Source organism: Electrophorus electricus, chromosome 2, assembly GCF_013358815.1.
Source record: "Electrophorus electricus isolate fEleEle1 chromosome 2, fEleEle1.pri, whole genome shotgun sequence".
NCBI lineage: Eukaryota > Metazoa > Chordata > Actinopteri > Gymnotiformes > Gymnotidae > Electrophorus > Electrophorus electricus.
The window spans coordinates 11,320,414-11,335,966 of NC_049536.1; the positions used below are offsets into that span (position 1 = coordinate 11,320,414).

At 41.6% G+C, this 15,553-nt stretch overlaps 1 protein-coding gene across 1 annotated transcript; it reads right to left on the bottom strand.

Annotated features, from left to right (window-relative positions):
• appl2 (adaptor protein, phosphotyrosine interaction, PH domain and leucine zipper containing 2) lies at positions 1-14,293 on the bottom strand. The gene is made up of 21 exons (XM_035523808.1): positions 14,183-14,293; positions 10,555-10,653; positions 10,390-10,449; positions 10,070-10,141; positions 9,485-9,572; positions 9,191-9,232; positions 9,015-9,073; positions 8,703-8,849; positions 8,449-8,531; positions 8,144-8,296; positions 7,571-7,759; positions 5,066-5,108; positions 4,917-4,973; positions 4,303-4,397; positions 3,835-3,984; positions 3,667-3,716; positions 3,221-3,395; positions 3,082-3,118; positions 2,779-2,934; positions 2,491-2,538; positions 1-2,308 (listed from the first exon to the last, which is right to left on the bottom strand). Exons 1-21 carry the CDS (start codon positions 14,234-14,236, stop codon positions 2,177-2,179), a joined length of 1,989 nt encoding a protein of 662 aa, XP_035379701.1. The 5' UTR covers positions 14,237-14,293; the 3' UTR covers positions 1-2,176.
• Between the last annotated feature and the right edge of the window lie 1,260 nt (positions 14,294-15,553).

Below are 15,553 nucleotides of genomic sequence, written 5' to 3' on the forward strand. Positions count from 1 at the left end.
TTAGAAATCAATACAGGGCTTTATTAAAGATGTTCTAGTTTGTGTTAGAAAAGACATGCATGCAAATCTTCTGGACAATGGCAAGTCAATTTCACCAAAAGTTATTACTCCATAAGCACTACTTCTCTTAAAGTCCTTTTCTGAGTTTCACCGAATGTCAATGTTTGTCGTCTTACGCTCCCGATGCTACAAGCCCCCAACAGACAAAACAAAAGTTGTTGAAAACCAGACCTGTTTACATGCAGTTCAATCTATTGCAGTCTTCTCCAGACTCCAATCAAATACTGATGGGAAGCCATAACTTGTCCTTCCACCAAGACCACTTTGAACAGCCTGTTTTTGATTAAAGCACCGAATCACCATGCTTCTCACACAAGCCAGCAATTATTGTTTGAGGGAAAAAAACAAACAAAAAACAAACAAACATGTATTTACCACATTTATATACAATACTGAAGTACAACAAACTGAGTTATATAATATGCAAATCACAGCAGATAAATTATAATTGCCCACAGGCATAACACAGCCAAGCAAGCAGAGTAAACAAGTAATATTTAAAGGGGGTGAAGCCCTTTAGGAAAATGGGAATATAGTCAGAAAGCCCATGAGCCTGTTTCACTGCTAGTCTTAGGGATTCACAAGGCTTGTTCTACCCAAACATAAGCCATGATTGTAAAATGCATTTTAAATCTAAATGCTTATAATTTGCTGTAAACAGACCACTGCCCTTAGGCCTATGCAAGAAATTTTACATTAAATCTTATTGTATTGAAATTGGTCATTTCAACAATGGACTGTTAAAAAAAAAAAAGTTTATTTAATTCAAAAGGACCTGAGGGGGAAAAAAAATGGAATGAATGAAAGAATTCAGCGCACAAGCTGAAACCAGCTTCTGATCCTTTTGGCCATAAAGCTGCCTTGTATCCAAAACAAACAAACAAACAAACCTGGCTGCACTTGACTGCTGACTTAAAACCATTTTGCCTTTACTTTTACACTGTCACTGGGAGGCGGACCCTTGATCAGCAGCACCTGTTAGCCAGTAGCATCAGCATGGACTCCTTCCCCCAGCACGAAAACTACTGCTGTGTCTCAGTACCATACTACTCTTCCATTTTTATTACTGTAGCATTATCATGAAACACTTCCTTTCAAACGAGTCTATGTAGATTAGTGCAATATTCAAACTGGAAGTGCAGTTATATTTATTTACCAAAATAATGTAACCTGTGTACCAGCAGATAATGAAACATATGAAGAGCATGTCTAGCTAACTGCAGTCTATCAGTTAGTGACTTCTGCATAGGCTAGCTTTTAATTGTTCACTTAACAGAATTATTGAAATTTTACATTTAAATTATTGGAAAATGGGCAAATTAAGTCTGATGGGAGAGAAACTATGACTTAGGAACCATGACAACACAATCTACAACAAAGGAACAAGATAGCGCCCCTTTCAATCCCACTCCTTATTCTGGGACTAATTTTAGTCAGATATGGTGTTAAGGACCCACGTGACAAGTGGGGGGTTGACCAGTCCACTCTGTAAGAAGCATCAACTCCCATACTACTAAAATAGCCCTATTTTTCTTCTGTCTTTGAGACCCAGTCTTTACTGAAGACTGGACAATAGCCAGCAAAGCCATTTACTGCTTCAAGGTCCTATAAAATCAGCTCTGATGAAGAGTAGTCAGAGTGTTTAAGGCCTAGACAAAATCAACCCATACTTCAAGGATGTCTGAAGTACACCACTGTTTTTGAACATGTGCTTGTAAATGCTTAAAATCAGTAGCCAATTCAACATGATGAGTAGGACATACCATAAGCATAAACAGTCACCTGAATAAATCTAATTCATGTTTTTCTCTCTACTGCCCAAGCAGACACACGTGGTGTTCTAATAGAGGCATCGGCAGAAGTATCAGATTGGTCTACTTTCACGGGTATTAGAATGCAAACATCATTTAACATTTTCAGACAACCTCTCAGGCATGAAAGTTCACTTGAGCCCAAGTGCTGGGTGTTGTGGAAGAGCAAAACTAGTACTGTGTCCTATTGGAGTGGAGTCAGTGTGGTTGTTACATGGAGGAGAGCTCAGCTCTTTCAAAAGGGTGTGAGCAGCCAGATGTGAGCCTGCAGAAGGCTGAACACCAGGGCAGCTGGCACGAGTGCATCAGGCCTCAGACTCCAGGTCATCCTCTCCTCCCTCATTAGCCGCATGTCCCGCCTCGCTTGTCAACAGCAGGAACTTCCCATCGTTGGTCAGGGGCATGGACTTCATCAGCTGGGCTAGAGCCTTGGGGTCCTGATATCACATACACACAATGTAGGAAAATACAAAAGTTTAAAGAGGCTAATTAATCAATAATGGAGGTGGACAGATTTTGATATTGACTGAATTGTACAATATTTGATTACTGACCAATATTGTATTTTATTTATACAAGTTACTGTGTTGATAATCCTAACAATGCTTTTGGACTTTACCTTCTTTGCTTCTGCAATCTCTTTCCCCAAGTTTATTGTGTAGCAGATCTGAGGAAATAAATGTAAATAAGCAAATTTACAGCTGGACACTGCATACAGAAGGTGACCCAGACAGTAAGGCCATATATACATATACATTATGCATATATATTATATGCATTATTAAAACAAAATTTCCCACTGTCCAGTTGTGATCTTCCACAAGGTTTTTTCCCTACTCCATTTCCCTTTGCCGTCCTAATACCAAGCTTGCTGACCCGGTGGAGCAGTGCTGATGCTGGCAGCTACCTTCTCTCCTTCGGTGTTGCTCTCAAACACGAAGGCGCTGAAAGATGGCCGTCCCTCCTCGGCTCCCTCGCTCCAGTCGGCTCCCTCCACCACGAAGCCCATGAGCCTGGAGTTCTCCTGGTGCGCCGCAAACTGTGTCACGTCCCTCAGCTGGAACTGGCGGAGAGGGCACAGAAAGAAGAGGGAAGCAGAGCAAAAAAGTCAGAAATCAGTCCTTACTGCAGACTCTGGATTGAACGACGGAAGTCAGTGAAGTTAGAGAGTTCACTGCTAGAGCTCTGTAAAGACAACAACATCACTTACACTTATTCTAGTGACCTGTGTCTGCGGATCAATCAACCTGTTGGAGGGGGGGGGGGAAAAAAGTTTATTGTGCTTTCTGTAGTATCTGTGTAGATGAGATTTAAGGTGTGGAAATGGCTGGTCTCAAGGCCACGCCCACCTGAGGCAGCTGCTGGTCACCATCAGGTGGGATTCGGCTGTTTTGAAGATGTTGTGTATGGCCCGTGCTGCAAGCACCTGCCTCATGGCCTCATAGATCACTTCCTGTGTGTGCCCTGAGCGTACAGCCATGGAGCCCAGGAAACGCACAGCAAACACCTGCTGTAGCAGGGAGTCTGCATGTGCACACGCACACACATGCACACACACGCAGAGCAGAGGGGACTGAGACACACTGGAGCTCCCCTGCACATTCACTGAATGAGATGCCATTTAATGATCCTTCATAAAGGAGAGCTGTCTCAACACTGAGCCAAACAACTGTCAAGCAGCTCTGAACACAACTGAATGGATGTCTGGGAGTTCCATTATAGCATTTAATGACCTATGCTGACCTTAGCTGTCAGCTCCAACTGAGGAACAGCTAAATTGAAAAGAGAGTCTCACCATCAGTGCTTGAAGAGCTCTCTTCTGTCTCACCAAAAGGGTTTGTGCGTCTGTATAAAAGGGTTGTGAAGAAGAAATAATGATGATCCTTGTAAACTAAGCTTAGACTTGGTGTAGGAATCTGGTCCAATGCGTTTTGTGTGTGAAATGGCAGTGATGTCCCCTGACCTCCCTCCCGCCCTGTTCTGGTCCAGGAACTCAGATGCAGGCAACACAATGTCGAATTGGATGGGCGTTCCAGGGGCAATCAGGTCTTCAGGCTCTGGGACAGCAGGGGCCTTTTTACTGCTCCCAGGGACCAATCCGCCCGGCCTAGCCCTACACAGACACGACACTGACCTAAGCATAACACCAACTCAAATGGCCATCAAATGTGTAATGTGCAAATAAAAGCCACTTCATATCAAGACCTGACAAGGGACTAAGTGTATCTAAACCACTGTCTTTAATACAGTACACAGTACAGCATAGCTCAGTGCTTTCTTGAGAATTAGCTGCAGAGTTTAATCAGGGGTGTTTAATTATGGACCAACGATTGTAGTGGTTACAGGCCTGAACTCTGACTGCAATTAACAGCCAAAATGCAAACGTGTGTATGTGCGCTGTTAATGAGTGTTAATGCAACATCACTCTCACCTATCAGGGTTGGGAGAGCCCTCTGCTCTTTTTTCAAAGCTTGTGATCGGAGTGACCGCCTGGATGGCCGTCTGATTCAACCTGATGGCCACTGCCTGAGGAACACAGAACAGCCATCCTCAACAGATCTAGTATAAACAGTTAGGTTTATGCCCAAGAAGGTACAAAGAAGCCTTGTTCTGATGATATGTACTAGAAATGACAAGACAAGTTACTTGGGTAAGTGGATATTCAGTTCTCAGTGTTTAGACCTGCTTAAGTACATGGTGATTAGTGGGCTGTCTGCTTACTCATACAGGGTACTTGCTAGCTAGGGAAAGCAGGTCAAAGTCCATTTATATGTTTACTTTTGGATGATTACACCTTCTCACTTTCTCAGTCTAAATACATAATCAGCTTCTCCACCATCAAAAGCTTAGGCCTTAGGGTCTCTATGGACGAAAAGCCCTACTTAAGCAGAAATGTCCTCTCCTATCAGTACAGATCAGTATTATACGTCACGTATGTTCAAACTAACATTAGTAGGTGTATTTCTAGTGGCACTGCATCTGAACTTGTCAGTCCTCACCACAGCAGGCATGTCCTGTGTGTGCAATAGGCTATTCTGGGAGTACCTCAGGGTTGTCTGTTAGGTAGATTTGCCTGGAAATGTTGTTAATGGTGCAGATCCACTGTAGCAGGAAAAACAAGAGACATAGTCTGGTTAGTTAAGCGAACATTTTAAACTATTTGAAAATATGTAAAGAAATGTAAGAGGAGGCACCTCTTCATATTCCCTTTTGCTTTCTGCTTGAAGAATCAGAGACCTTGAAGTAGAAAGAAGACATTAGCTAATTGCATCATAATAATGATAACCCTGCAAAAGTAGTGCTGCACTTAAGCCATGAGAAGGGCTCAAGGATATTTCACTGGGATAGAGGTATAGTAGCAACTGTGTAACATCAATATCTACAAGTACCAAAGAGAAAGGTCACTGTAATATCACCCTGTGTTATCTTTGTTCTGCCGCCAAGGGTATTCAGTAGCTGCAGATATCACAGGAAATATCAGTGTAATTATTTACTGTTGGATTAAACAATGCGTTGAGAAAGAAACTGAACTCTTCTCTTTCTTTTCTCCCTCTCCCCTTCTCACTCTCCCTGGCACAGAGCCTGTGTGCCGAATCTTACTGTGCTTTTGCCTCGTCCTCACAGGTAGAACGACATTAATATAGCAAGGGGAAATTGATTTCGGAAATGTGATCCTCAGAAGATGGCTCTGGGAACTGAGCAGTTGAGAAGCAGTTGAGCAGATAGAGATCAGAATGTCAGAACCTAAAATGACTCATGCTGAATTTCCTGTTTTAGCAAGCAGTCGCATTTACCTACACAATCAACACAAATGAGGTCTTAAATCTGAATCTTAGATAACATTCTGCATGATCAAACACTTTCAGACAAAATGGAGTGTGTCGTATGCGTCTGTGTGCTATGGAAGCTGAGCACTTGACTCTTGAGTTGGTTGCTAAATTATAGATGGAGGGGTGGAAAGAGAAAGGTACACTTCAGGAAATGACTAAGTGTAGCCTAAGAAAGAACTGTGGTACAAGGAATAAAAAGACAGAGGAAGAAAGTTATTGGCTGAAGGTAAAGAGCAGTGCAGGAAGGAGAATAGTTAAAGGGCTTTATGCCTGTGGTTACTCTAAACGTGCACCCTACACTGTAAATTGGCTGGCTATGCGATATGGCCACAAATAATTGGACACCTGAACATTATCTGGCTTTTCACAAAATTTATATGGCCATGGGAATTTGTGCCCAATAATTAAAAAAACTATTTGTGAGGTGACACACTGGTATTTGACCATAAGGACTGCCTTGCAAATCAGTGTTTCAGTTTATCCCAAAGGTGTTCATTGGGGTTGAAGTCCCCAATGTCTTTATGGGCCTCAGACTATGTACAAGGGAACAGTCATGCTGGAACAGGAAAGGGCCACAAAGTTATTATTATTAGTTACATTTATATAGTGCCTTTCTCAAAGTCAAGGATGCTTTACACTCAAATCACACATGCTGATGAGAAGCAGCAGCCAATTTGCACACAGCATACTCTATCAGAAACCACAACGCCCTGGGAGATTGCACTGGGTGCAAGAGAAGGGGAGGAGGTTAAGACCAGGACAGAGCACCAATCATCACGGAACACACACACACACACACACAGTCATATAGGGCAATTTAGAGTGTCCAATCTCCATGTTTTTGGTCTGTGGGAGGAAACCAGAGACCCGAGAGGAAATCAACACAGACATGGGGAGAAAATGGAAACTTCACCTAGACAGGAACTCGATCCCAAGACCCTAGCACTTAGAGACAAACATGCCAACCACCAAGCTGGAATCAAGAGCCTAGTCCAACTCCTAAACTATTATCCCTCCTCATCTAAACTTTACCATTAGCATGTGATGGGTAACTTTCTCCTGGCATAAACCTGACCTAGATTTGTGCAACAGACTGCCAGATTGAACCAATTTCTACTTCTCCAGAGTCCCAGGGCGATGTGCTTTACTCCACTCCAGCCGACACTTGGCTTTGTGCATAGTGATCTTGGGCTTGTGTGCAGCTGTTCGCCCATGGAAACCCATTTCATGAAGCCCCTGAAACAGTTCTTGTGCTGATACTGCTTCCATTGGAACTCTGAAATGAGTGCTGCAACGGAGAATATTTACGTACTTCAATATTCAGCATTTGGTTGCTCCTTTCTGTGAGTTAGCTTGGTCTGTGCTTCATGACTGAGCTGTTGTTTCTCCAGGATGCTTCCGTTTCACCATAACAGCACTAGATCAAGCAGGTTTCATGACCTGACTTGTGACACATGTGTTATTCTATGACGGTGGCAGTGAACCTCTCAGTATGTCCCATTCCACTGCCAATGTTTGTGTCCACATACCTTTGGCTAAACAGCATAGATAAATGTACTTTCTTGATAATCTTTCATATATTATTGAGGGGAGCGCAGAAATACTTTTTTAGAAAAGCCTATAAAAAGATTTTCAACCTCAATGAATCCATAACTGAGCAGATGCTTCACTAGCTGCTGTGTTGCATAAATGTACAGCAATATATTTTACGGTCTCATGGACAGCAAATGGCTCAGTGGGGACTCCTGTAATCCCAACTACAGGACACTCTTCTGCAAGGCTAAATAGTGCTTTCACAGAATATGCCCCCAGTTAATTACACATTTTTGTATACACACGCACACACACACACACAGCTTCTTGCCATACGTTTTCCCATTAGGTGATGTGATTTGAAAGCAGTAGCGTCTGTCCTCGCACTCCACGGCCATGACGGAGCTGTTGTCAAGGTCCAGCACCATGCCGCCAGCCACGGCTCCACGTGGCTGACACATCAGGTTGCCTCCCTGGGTGAAGAAATACAGCCGGTCCCAGGCAGTGGTCACCAGGCCTGTCTTACTGCAGCAGAGGGGAGCATGGAGAGGGAGAGGATCACAGTTCATTACAAAACAAGATATTTGTATTACTTCCAAGCTTTCTGAAAGTTAAACTTCTAAATGAATGCTACCCAACAGTAATTAGTTATGGGATATAGTATAGATATGCGTTATATGGTGACTTGTATGCTGGTCTATGAGAAACGTCTCTTTTCTGTGGTGATCGGAGAGACGTGGGTTATTTCCTACCTTGTGAAAAAACAGAGTAAACAGGTAATATAAAACACTTCAGTGCACCATGAATTTCAGTTGTTATAAGAAAAAATTGGGGGATTGTCAGAAAAGACATTTCTATCGAGGCCAGTCAGGCCACAGAGTGGGAGGAGGAGAGACGAGAGCTGTTTACTTCCTAATGTTGAGATAGCCTGCTTTCTGGATGAGCGTTCGGTTGACTGGCTCACGGTCATAGTCAGGCATATAGACTGTGTCGTCCACCGACAACAACTCTCTTTGTGACAAACGCATGCTTTCTGCCTCTGCATCCAACTGGGCCTGGATACTTCAGAGAAAGAGACACAGACAGAGAGAGTAAAGCAAGGAATTTGCATCCACTACCTAAAACACAAACTCCTCAAGCTTTTACGATAACAGAGCTAAAATGAATATATCTTGCATGTATATAGCACATTATTTAGAAAGCTGACCATTTACCTGTGAGTCATACTGTTCACAGAAGCCAGAAAACTGTCCATTTTCTTGGAGACCAGTTCCATGCCTTTCTTAAAGAAATTTATCTATATGGAGTTGATAAAAGGAAAGACATATGTTTGTGGCATTGCAAGTTAGCTTGTATTATTCGTTACCGTCACATTTCTCTTGCTGTTAGACATTAATCGTAGCTTGGCGTGTCCTGGGTGCTAGTCACTGTTACATTACGAGAGGAATGTGTAAAAGAGCTCTTGTACCTGTGCTTGTGTGTATCCCAGTAAGGGTTCCAGCATGGCCACTCTTTTTCTGTACTGTAAGGCATTGAGAGCACAATAATACTGCATAGAGGCTTGGTGCTGCTTCCTCCGGCAGTATGCCACCTCTCGAACCACCTCCGCTTTCAGCTTTGGACAAGACACACACACGCACAAATATAATTATCAGTTTGCATTATTGTCATATTTATGTATATGTTGGTCCCCAAGTTGTTTCATGTGAATAAACATGATGGATTTGTGTCATAAGAATCCATCATGTTTATTCACATGTGCTGAGGTTTAAATTCTCACCTTTTCATTCTCTCTCTTCTTGGGGAGTCGACTGTATTTCACCATGGCTGCCTCGTGCTCTGGGAGACAGGAAGGCCATCATTTCACAATGAACAAGTCCAAAATATACCTAATCATTTCCATTATCCAGTCCAAAATATTCCCATCTGTTGTTACATGGGACATTCTGCACTTACCATCAGTGGCAATTCCAAATATCTCTTTCAGCGTGCTTATTTCTATAAGTAGATACAGGATAAAAAATTTTTTAAAAAGACTTTTAGACAGTGCAAAAATTCACATTCTTCTAGGTATATAAAAATATATATATATATCTTTGTTGAAATGTTTGTCAACGTTTAGTTATTTCACATTGTGACAGAATGCTTCAGTGTAGCTGGTCCACAGTACACAGAAACGTAGCTCTGACTGCAGCACTGCACATTTGAGGAGGACACATTTCAATTAATTTCTTTTTAACACTGCCATACCAGTGAGGTCCTTCTCTCTGAACTGCACCATTGGAAACACCATCTTGTCAGCAATCTGAGTGGCCAAGTCAGCATGCAAGGAGTTTAGCTGAGAGAAAGAGAGAGGAAAACCATGAAGATGAAAAAACAAAATGACAACAGGCGTTTCACGACTGCAGTAAGCGGAAAAATAAAAGCCTACTACCTAAACCACAACACTAAAAACAAAGTTCTTTATACCCTTAAAAATAGATCGCATTCTGCTCTCTGGAAGAAGAGACTGGCTTTAGGAGAGCACTTAAGATCAGTGCAGTAGCTTCTATCCCAAGCCACCTATAACCTTGAACTTGCTGTCTGGTAAAGCACCTTCCATCTGTTCCCTTACCCCCTGCTGGAACTTCACACTGTCTCCACCTATGCTACTGCAGGGAGCCACCAGCTGAGCCTACTTACCACCACACCCAGCTACACACACACCAAACACACACACATATATACTCTCTTACATATTGTAGGTTAGACCTAAATATACACATTCAAATAGTCTCGTACATAGACACAAACGCACAGAGTCAGTCACAGAGGCACAAACACACAAACTCTTACCTCTTCCACTGTTTTGGCAAACTGTTGAAGCATGCTGATTACCTCTTCATCCCCCTTCCCCAAAGCAAAGTTCTGTGACAACAAAGAAGCCTAGAATGACTCTCAGGTCAAAACCCTGAATCAACCTGCACTCATCTGTTGACCCCATTCAGTCTTGTAAACAGACCTTTTTAGGAAGATGTCCATAAACCATCACAGTATTTAAAAAATGTCCCAGTCCATTTTGACTCTTTCACAATATGTTGATTATGACAGAACAAATGCACAGTGATTGCATTCATGTTATAGATTTGATTAGGGAATAGTCACACATACTTTACCTGTTTCTCATACTCATCTAACTGTTTGGAGAGCTGTTCTGTGGCCAGGGACATCTCATTCTAATTATACATACACACACAAACACAATCATTTTCAATTATCAGGCAGAATCCCAGACTTCTTTGTAGTCATATTTTGTGCTTGTGCATATAGTGTGGGTCTACCTGTGCCCCAAACACTCTTTGCATAGACTGCAGGAGCTGGTTAGTGTAGTCTGTAAGAGTACCTGCATCCTCCTCAAACACACTGAGCAGCGAGCGTGTCTGAAATACACAGAAGCATGCAAACAAGACAAGAAGCCAATCAGACGAGTAACGAGTTACTCACACCGCCCATAACTGAGAGAGCACGGATGCAGAAGGCAAAGGTTCAGAGTCTGTTCCTCAGCGGGTGGCTAGTGTGGGTGTGGTTTGAGAGCAAACAAAGAAAATAATCTGGCATTTCCAACTCCTGCAGCACCCGGTGATCACGGTGGCAGCACTCCAGTGGAGCACTAAGATCAAACCTGCCAGACCTGCCAACTGTCTTAGAGCTGCAGGGTTGGGCCAGCCCAACAGCATGCTGTCAGTCTGATTCACTCCCACTGCTTATCACACTGCAGGGAGGAGAGGCATGCTGTGAGGAGTGGCCTTTTTCTTTCTTTCTTTTTAAACCATAATTAGACTTATGGATATCTGAACTGAATTCAGTGGTATTAACCCACAAGAATACCATTCGTCAGAAATGGGTGAATTCCTGTGATTCACCGGAACACTCACTGGGAACGTCAGAGTTCAGTCAGCACGCTTTCTGCATGCTCCTTAGAAGAGTTTTTAACTGGTTTGTAACTAGGAACAGTTGATTTTGATGCAGCAGTATACAATGCACTTCTCACAACTAATAGCTTTTTTCAGAGGCCAACTTTTTCAATCGCAAGTCATATACCTTAAATGAATTGACCATGCTCCTCAGAAGTTTGCATATGTAGCTTTAAATCTGGAATGCTGCCTAAAATAGCCCATCTGGTATGCTACTTATCAGCATTTAGTTTATCTGCATTTTTCCATCTGAAGCCTGATTTCAGTACTGGGACTAAATCTACTTAAGCAGATAGACAGTGGGAATGATGCTTAAGCTGTAACCATGGCGATATGGATATGGCCCAGTGGCAGGTGGACTGTTGCCTGTATCCAGCCAGCCCTGGTGATGGACACCACCACACACATGAAATATTGGTCTCCTACCCTGTGCTGAACAGACTGGAATTATCCTAACGGCGAGTCGAAATCGAAGTCAGGTTCTCCTGACCTACTCTCTCAGACTGTAGCTCAGTATGGTGAAACCTTACATGTCCAAGTTTCATGATGTGACCCCTCATGTGGTGAAATGTACACCTATTCCCAGGTATCCTGCTACTCCTCCCAAATAGCACCTTTCCTAGTGAGTAATGTTTTTGGCCAAGACGAGTATCGGCTGATGATATGTACAGTGCCCAAAGAAACAAGTCACAGGTAAATCCCATGTTAGGTATGTCAATAACACTGAGCAGGAAATGAAGGAGCCAGTTGGACTCAGTGGTTGTGTGTGCATATGTCTAGCTACACAATCAGCCTGTTTAGGTGCTGAGGTACTGTCAGTGTATATGACAGCTGTTCAGCTGACCTTGGAAATTTCTGCGGTCATCTCTCGCTGACATATTCTGATATGAGGTTTACATTCACTGCAAGGTAAAGTTGTTAATAATGATTGCACAAGAACACAGCAAACACAATTAGCACTATTCCATCATACAATAACAGCAGTCCTTCACGCTAGCACCAATTCTACATGCATAAGATCTATTGGAATAAGTAATTTTTCACACACTAATAATTGATCCTCATTAACAGGTTGACTATAAGCTATAACTTCTTGTATTTAGTACATCACTACCTGGAAGTAGTCATTCATCCACTGTATTTGCTTGTCCTCACAGCACAAAGCACATTGCTGAATTGAAGTCTTAAGCAACTGAAGAGGATTATACATATCTGTAAAGATTACACAGAGTTTCATTTAAAAATGTGATTAGCTAATAAAATTTTTGAAATCCTATTGCCAGTCAAAACAATTAATTTGTTTTTTAAAAAGTCAATGACTCCATGATGCCAATTACTTAATCTAAGTATCTTAAATCTTCAGCAATTAAAACCTATTTTAGAATCATTGTTTCATTCCAAGGTGTTCTGAATAATGAGCTGATTATGAAAATCCACCCTGAACTAGTTCCCAAACCAAAAAAATGGGTGCCAGCCCGTTAAATGGTCTTTAGCTACATCCTTCTTAGGTAGCAAGACAGACAATATTTCAGACAATATTATGTAAGTGTTTTCATAGCCTCGTGCTTTAGATTTAACACCCTGATGCTTCCCTACAAAGCCATGAAAAGACTCAACCTCCCCATCTCTCACATCCTTCAGTACACTAGGTCTTCTAGCACTACTCTTCAAGAGCCAGGGAAGACATGCCTTAAGACCTTTCTGTACAGTGGAATTAACCACCTGTCCATACAGTATAATCACTTGCCATTTTTAAACAACTTCAAACTCCTGCCTCTTAAAAAACGACAACAACAAAAAACAGGTCAATGTGCTTTGTGTGCATTCCCTCTGAGAGGGTTCTAGCTTAATGGTATCTTTACTCTCAGGCCTGGTATACCAACATAACATAACATAACATTCTTTTCAACTAAACTATTGTAAATCTCTGGACAGGGATGGTTGCTAAAGGCTGTAAATATAAATGTGCTTAAGCCAATTATAGACTGATATAGACTTGTTCTATGTATACTTGATCATTCTCAATTTCAGCAATAAGCATCACATTTGGACTGCAAAGTGCTTCACATGGATACAAACCATCTTTTGTAAGAGCCATATCAAAGAGCTACATCAAACCCTCTTTAACATAAACTGCATGTGTTTCCCCACTGCACAAATTGGTGTGTTTCAATCAAAACTCCCTTCAAATGCATTGTTTTTCATTAAACCATGACTATGTCAGCTGTGACAGGGCAGGAACTAGAAGACAAGCACTATGAAATAAGACATCAGTCCTGTTGCTTTAGTGATAGAACTTTTCTTATAATCGATCATCCTGAGCCGGAGACTGTTTACTCCAGAGCACAGTTACGTTACTGAGAAATGTTATAGTGATTATATGCTATTCAGTGAAAAAACAACAACTTTCCAGCTAAGAATGTTATTTCGTTTTGGACCTTTCCAATATGGATCAGACGGTATTTCACAATCAGGCGCTACTTGTCTGATAGACAAACAGATTCAGACCCCTCCCAAACTGTAAATCGGGCCCTTTTATTTTTCACCGACCTCGCGCAATTGATGCATTTACTAATGAAATGTCTCGGAAATGATCCTACGTGACTGTAAAAGAGGGAAAACGCTTTCATTATACATTTGAAAACACACTATTCAATTCCTAAAAATAAATAAAAAACAGAATGCGTCTACTCCAATATGGCCTTTCCTCAAGAAGAAAATTACATAGCTAACGCTAGCCGTTTAATAATCTGGCAGTTCTGTTTCATAATTCCGTCGTTTCGACGGCGTTGGACAAATTTAATTTCTATTTGGATCACCGATAAAGACTGCACAATTAATCGACTTCAGCGCGCTGTTATCAATGGAATCCTGGCGTTTCGACAAACCTCAACCGTTCGCCTAATCTATAGTCTAATATAAACTGCGGCCTGGTTAAACAGCTAACGTATTCCTTAATAGGATATATATTACAGCAAATAAATGTTTACCCTACCTGAGGGCTATCTTGAAGGGCTTCTTCAAGAAGTAATTTATGTACAGCCGGCATCTTGCTAGCAAGTGATGGTGCTTAAATTATTCAGGATGTGGACTCTGTTTCCCAGGAAGCAGTGAGCGACTGTGGAAATGCGAACGATCACGCCGCCTTCATTTCCTCAAAATAGTTTATTTTTAAGGTTTTGGGTCCATGATAAACTCCCTGCACAAATAGCTGAAATGCGCTTAGTGTATATTGATACGATTTGATTTCTTTTGATAATATATATTTTTTACTTTTCACAAAAAGCACTCCGTCGTCAACCCTATACCGACAGCGCCCCACACTGCATGATAGACATATTCTGGGATTTGGATGTTTCGGTCTTGGAAACGCGGTTAGATGAGATTACATGGTTGATGTGTTTTTCTACATAATGTACCAATGTTAGTTAAATTATTCCCAATATATAGTCGAACTATCTTACTAGTTACCTTTACGTAAGTAAATCAGTTTCGCAAAGTATAAGAAAAGTAATTATATATACAGTAAACAATCAATAGATTCACTGTCATGTGGGTTTAACCAGGTCAGTCACCATCACCATTAGCTATTACTAGCAGCACTGTGGGATCAAACTCTGGTCCGTGAGAGTCACGAGTCCAGTGTGATTTGATGATTGTCCTGTTAAACACACCTGATTCAGCTCATCAATCAATTGCCATGTTTAGCAGTGTGTCTCAGAAGAGCAATCGTCACTTTGCTGGACTCCAGCCTTCAAGGACCAGACTTTGATTCCCTAGGACTAAATGCTTTCAAGGTACTTCACAGGTTATTTATTTATGTTTAACAAATGAGAGTTGAAATGTAGAATTTTATAGTCTGAAATTATCAACAATGTTAACTGCCTACCAGTTTTGCTACCAGCTACATTTGCATGTAGGCTGCTTCAGATGGTATAGTCAAAATCTTTGAATAGAAATCATGTTTAGCTCTCTCTCATGTTACAAGGGTCACTCATCTAGATAGTGGCCATTGCAAAGCTTAGTCCTCAGTGCAGCTGCAACTACAGCTCATTGTTCACACCTGAATCCCCAGTACTTATCTGAGCCACATCATTTATCTGAATTCCATTGTTATAATGTGCAACAAAATCATCTGCCTCCTCACCCTGTTCCATCCTTCAAATCCTTCACCTTTCTGTATTCCACCAGCCTTGACTGAAATATTTCCTTAATATGTAATCTGCTATACATCTTAAAATATAGATTTCTGTTAGTCTGCTAATTGTAAATGTGACTGTTGCTTTTCATAACTGTCAAGCCATAGAAAACCTTTTTGCTTTGCAGTTACTCTGTTTTTGGACAGCCTTGAAACAAGGCTAAAATA

Excerpts from the sequence above, each read along its gene's own strand:
- appl2 (XM_035523808.1), bottom strand. The coding sequence starts at position 14,236 with ATGCCGGCTGTACATAAATTACTTCTTGAAGAAGCCCTTCAAGATAGC. Across the intron at positions 10,450-10,554 it reads AAAGAGTGTTTGGGGCACAG|AATGAGATGTCCCTGGCCAC; the intron begins GTAGACCCACAC and ends ATGTATAATTAG. Across the intron at positions 3,985-4,302 it reads GGCTCTCCCAACCCTGATAG|GGCTAGGCCGGGCGGATTGG; the intron begins GTGAGAGTGATG and ends GTGTCTGTGTAG.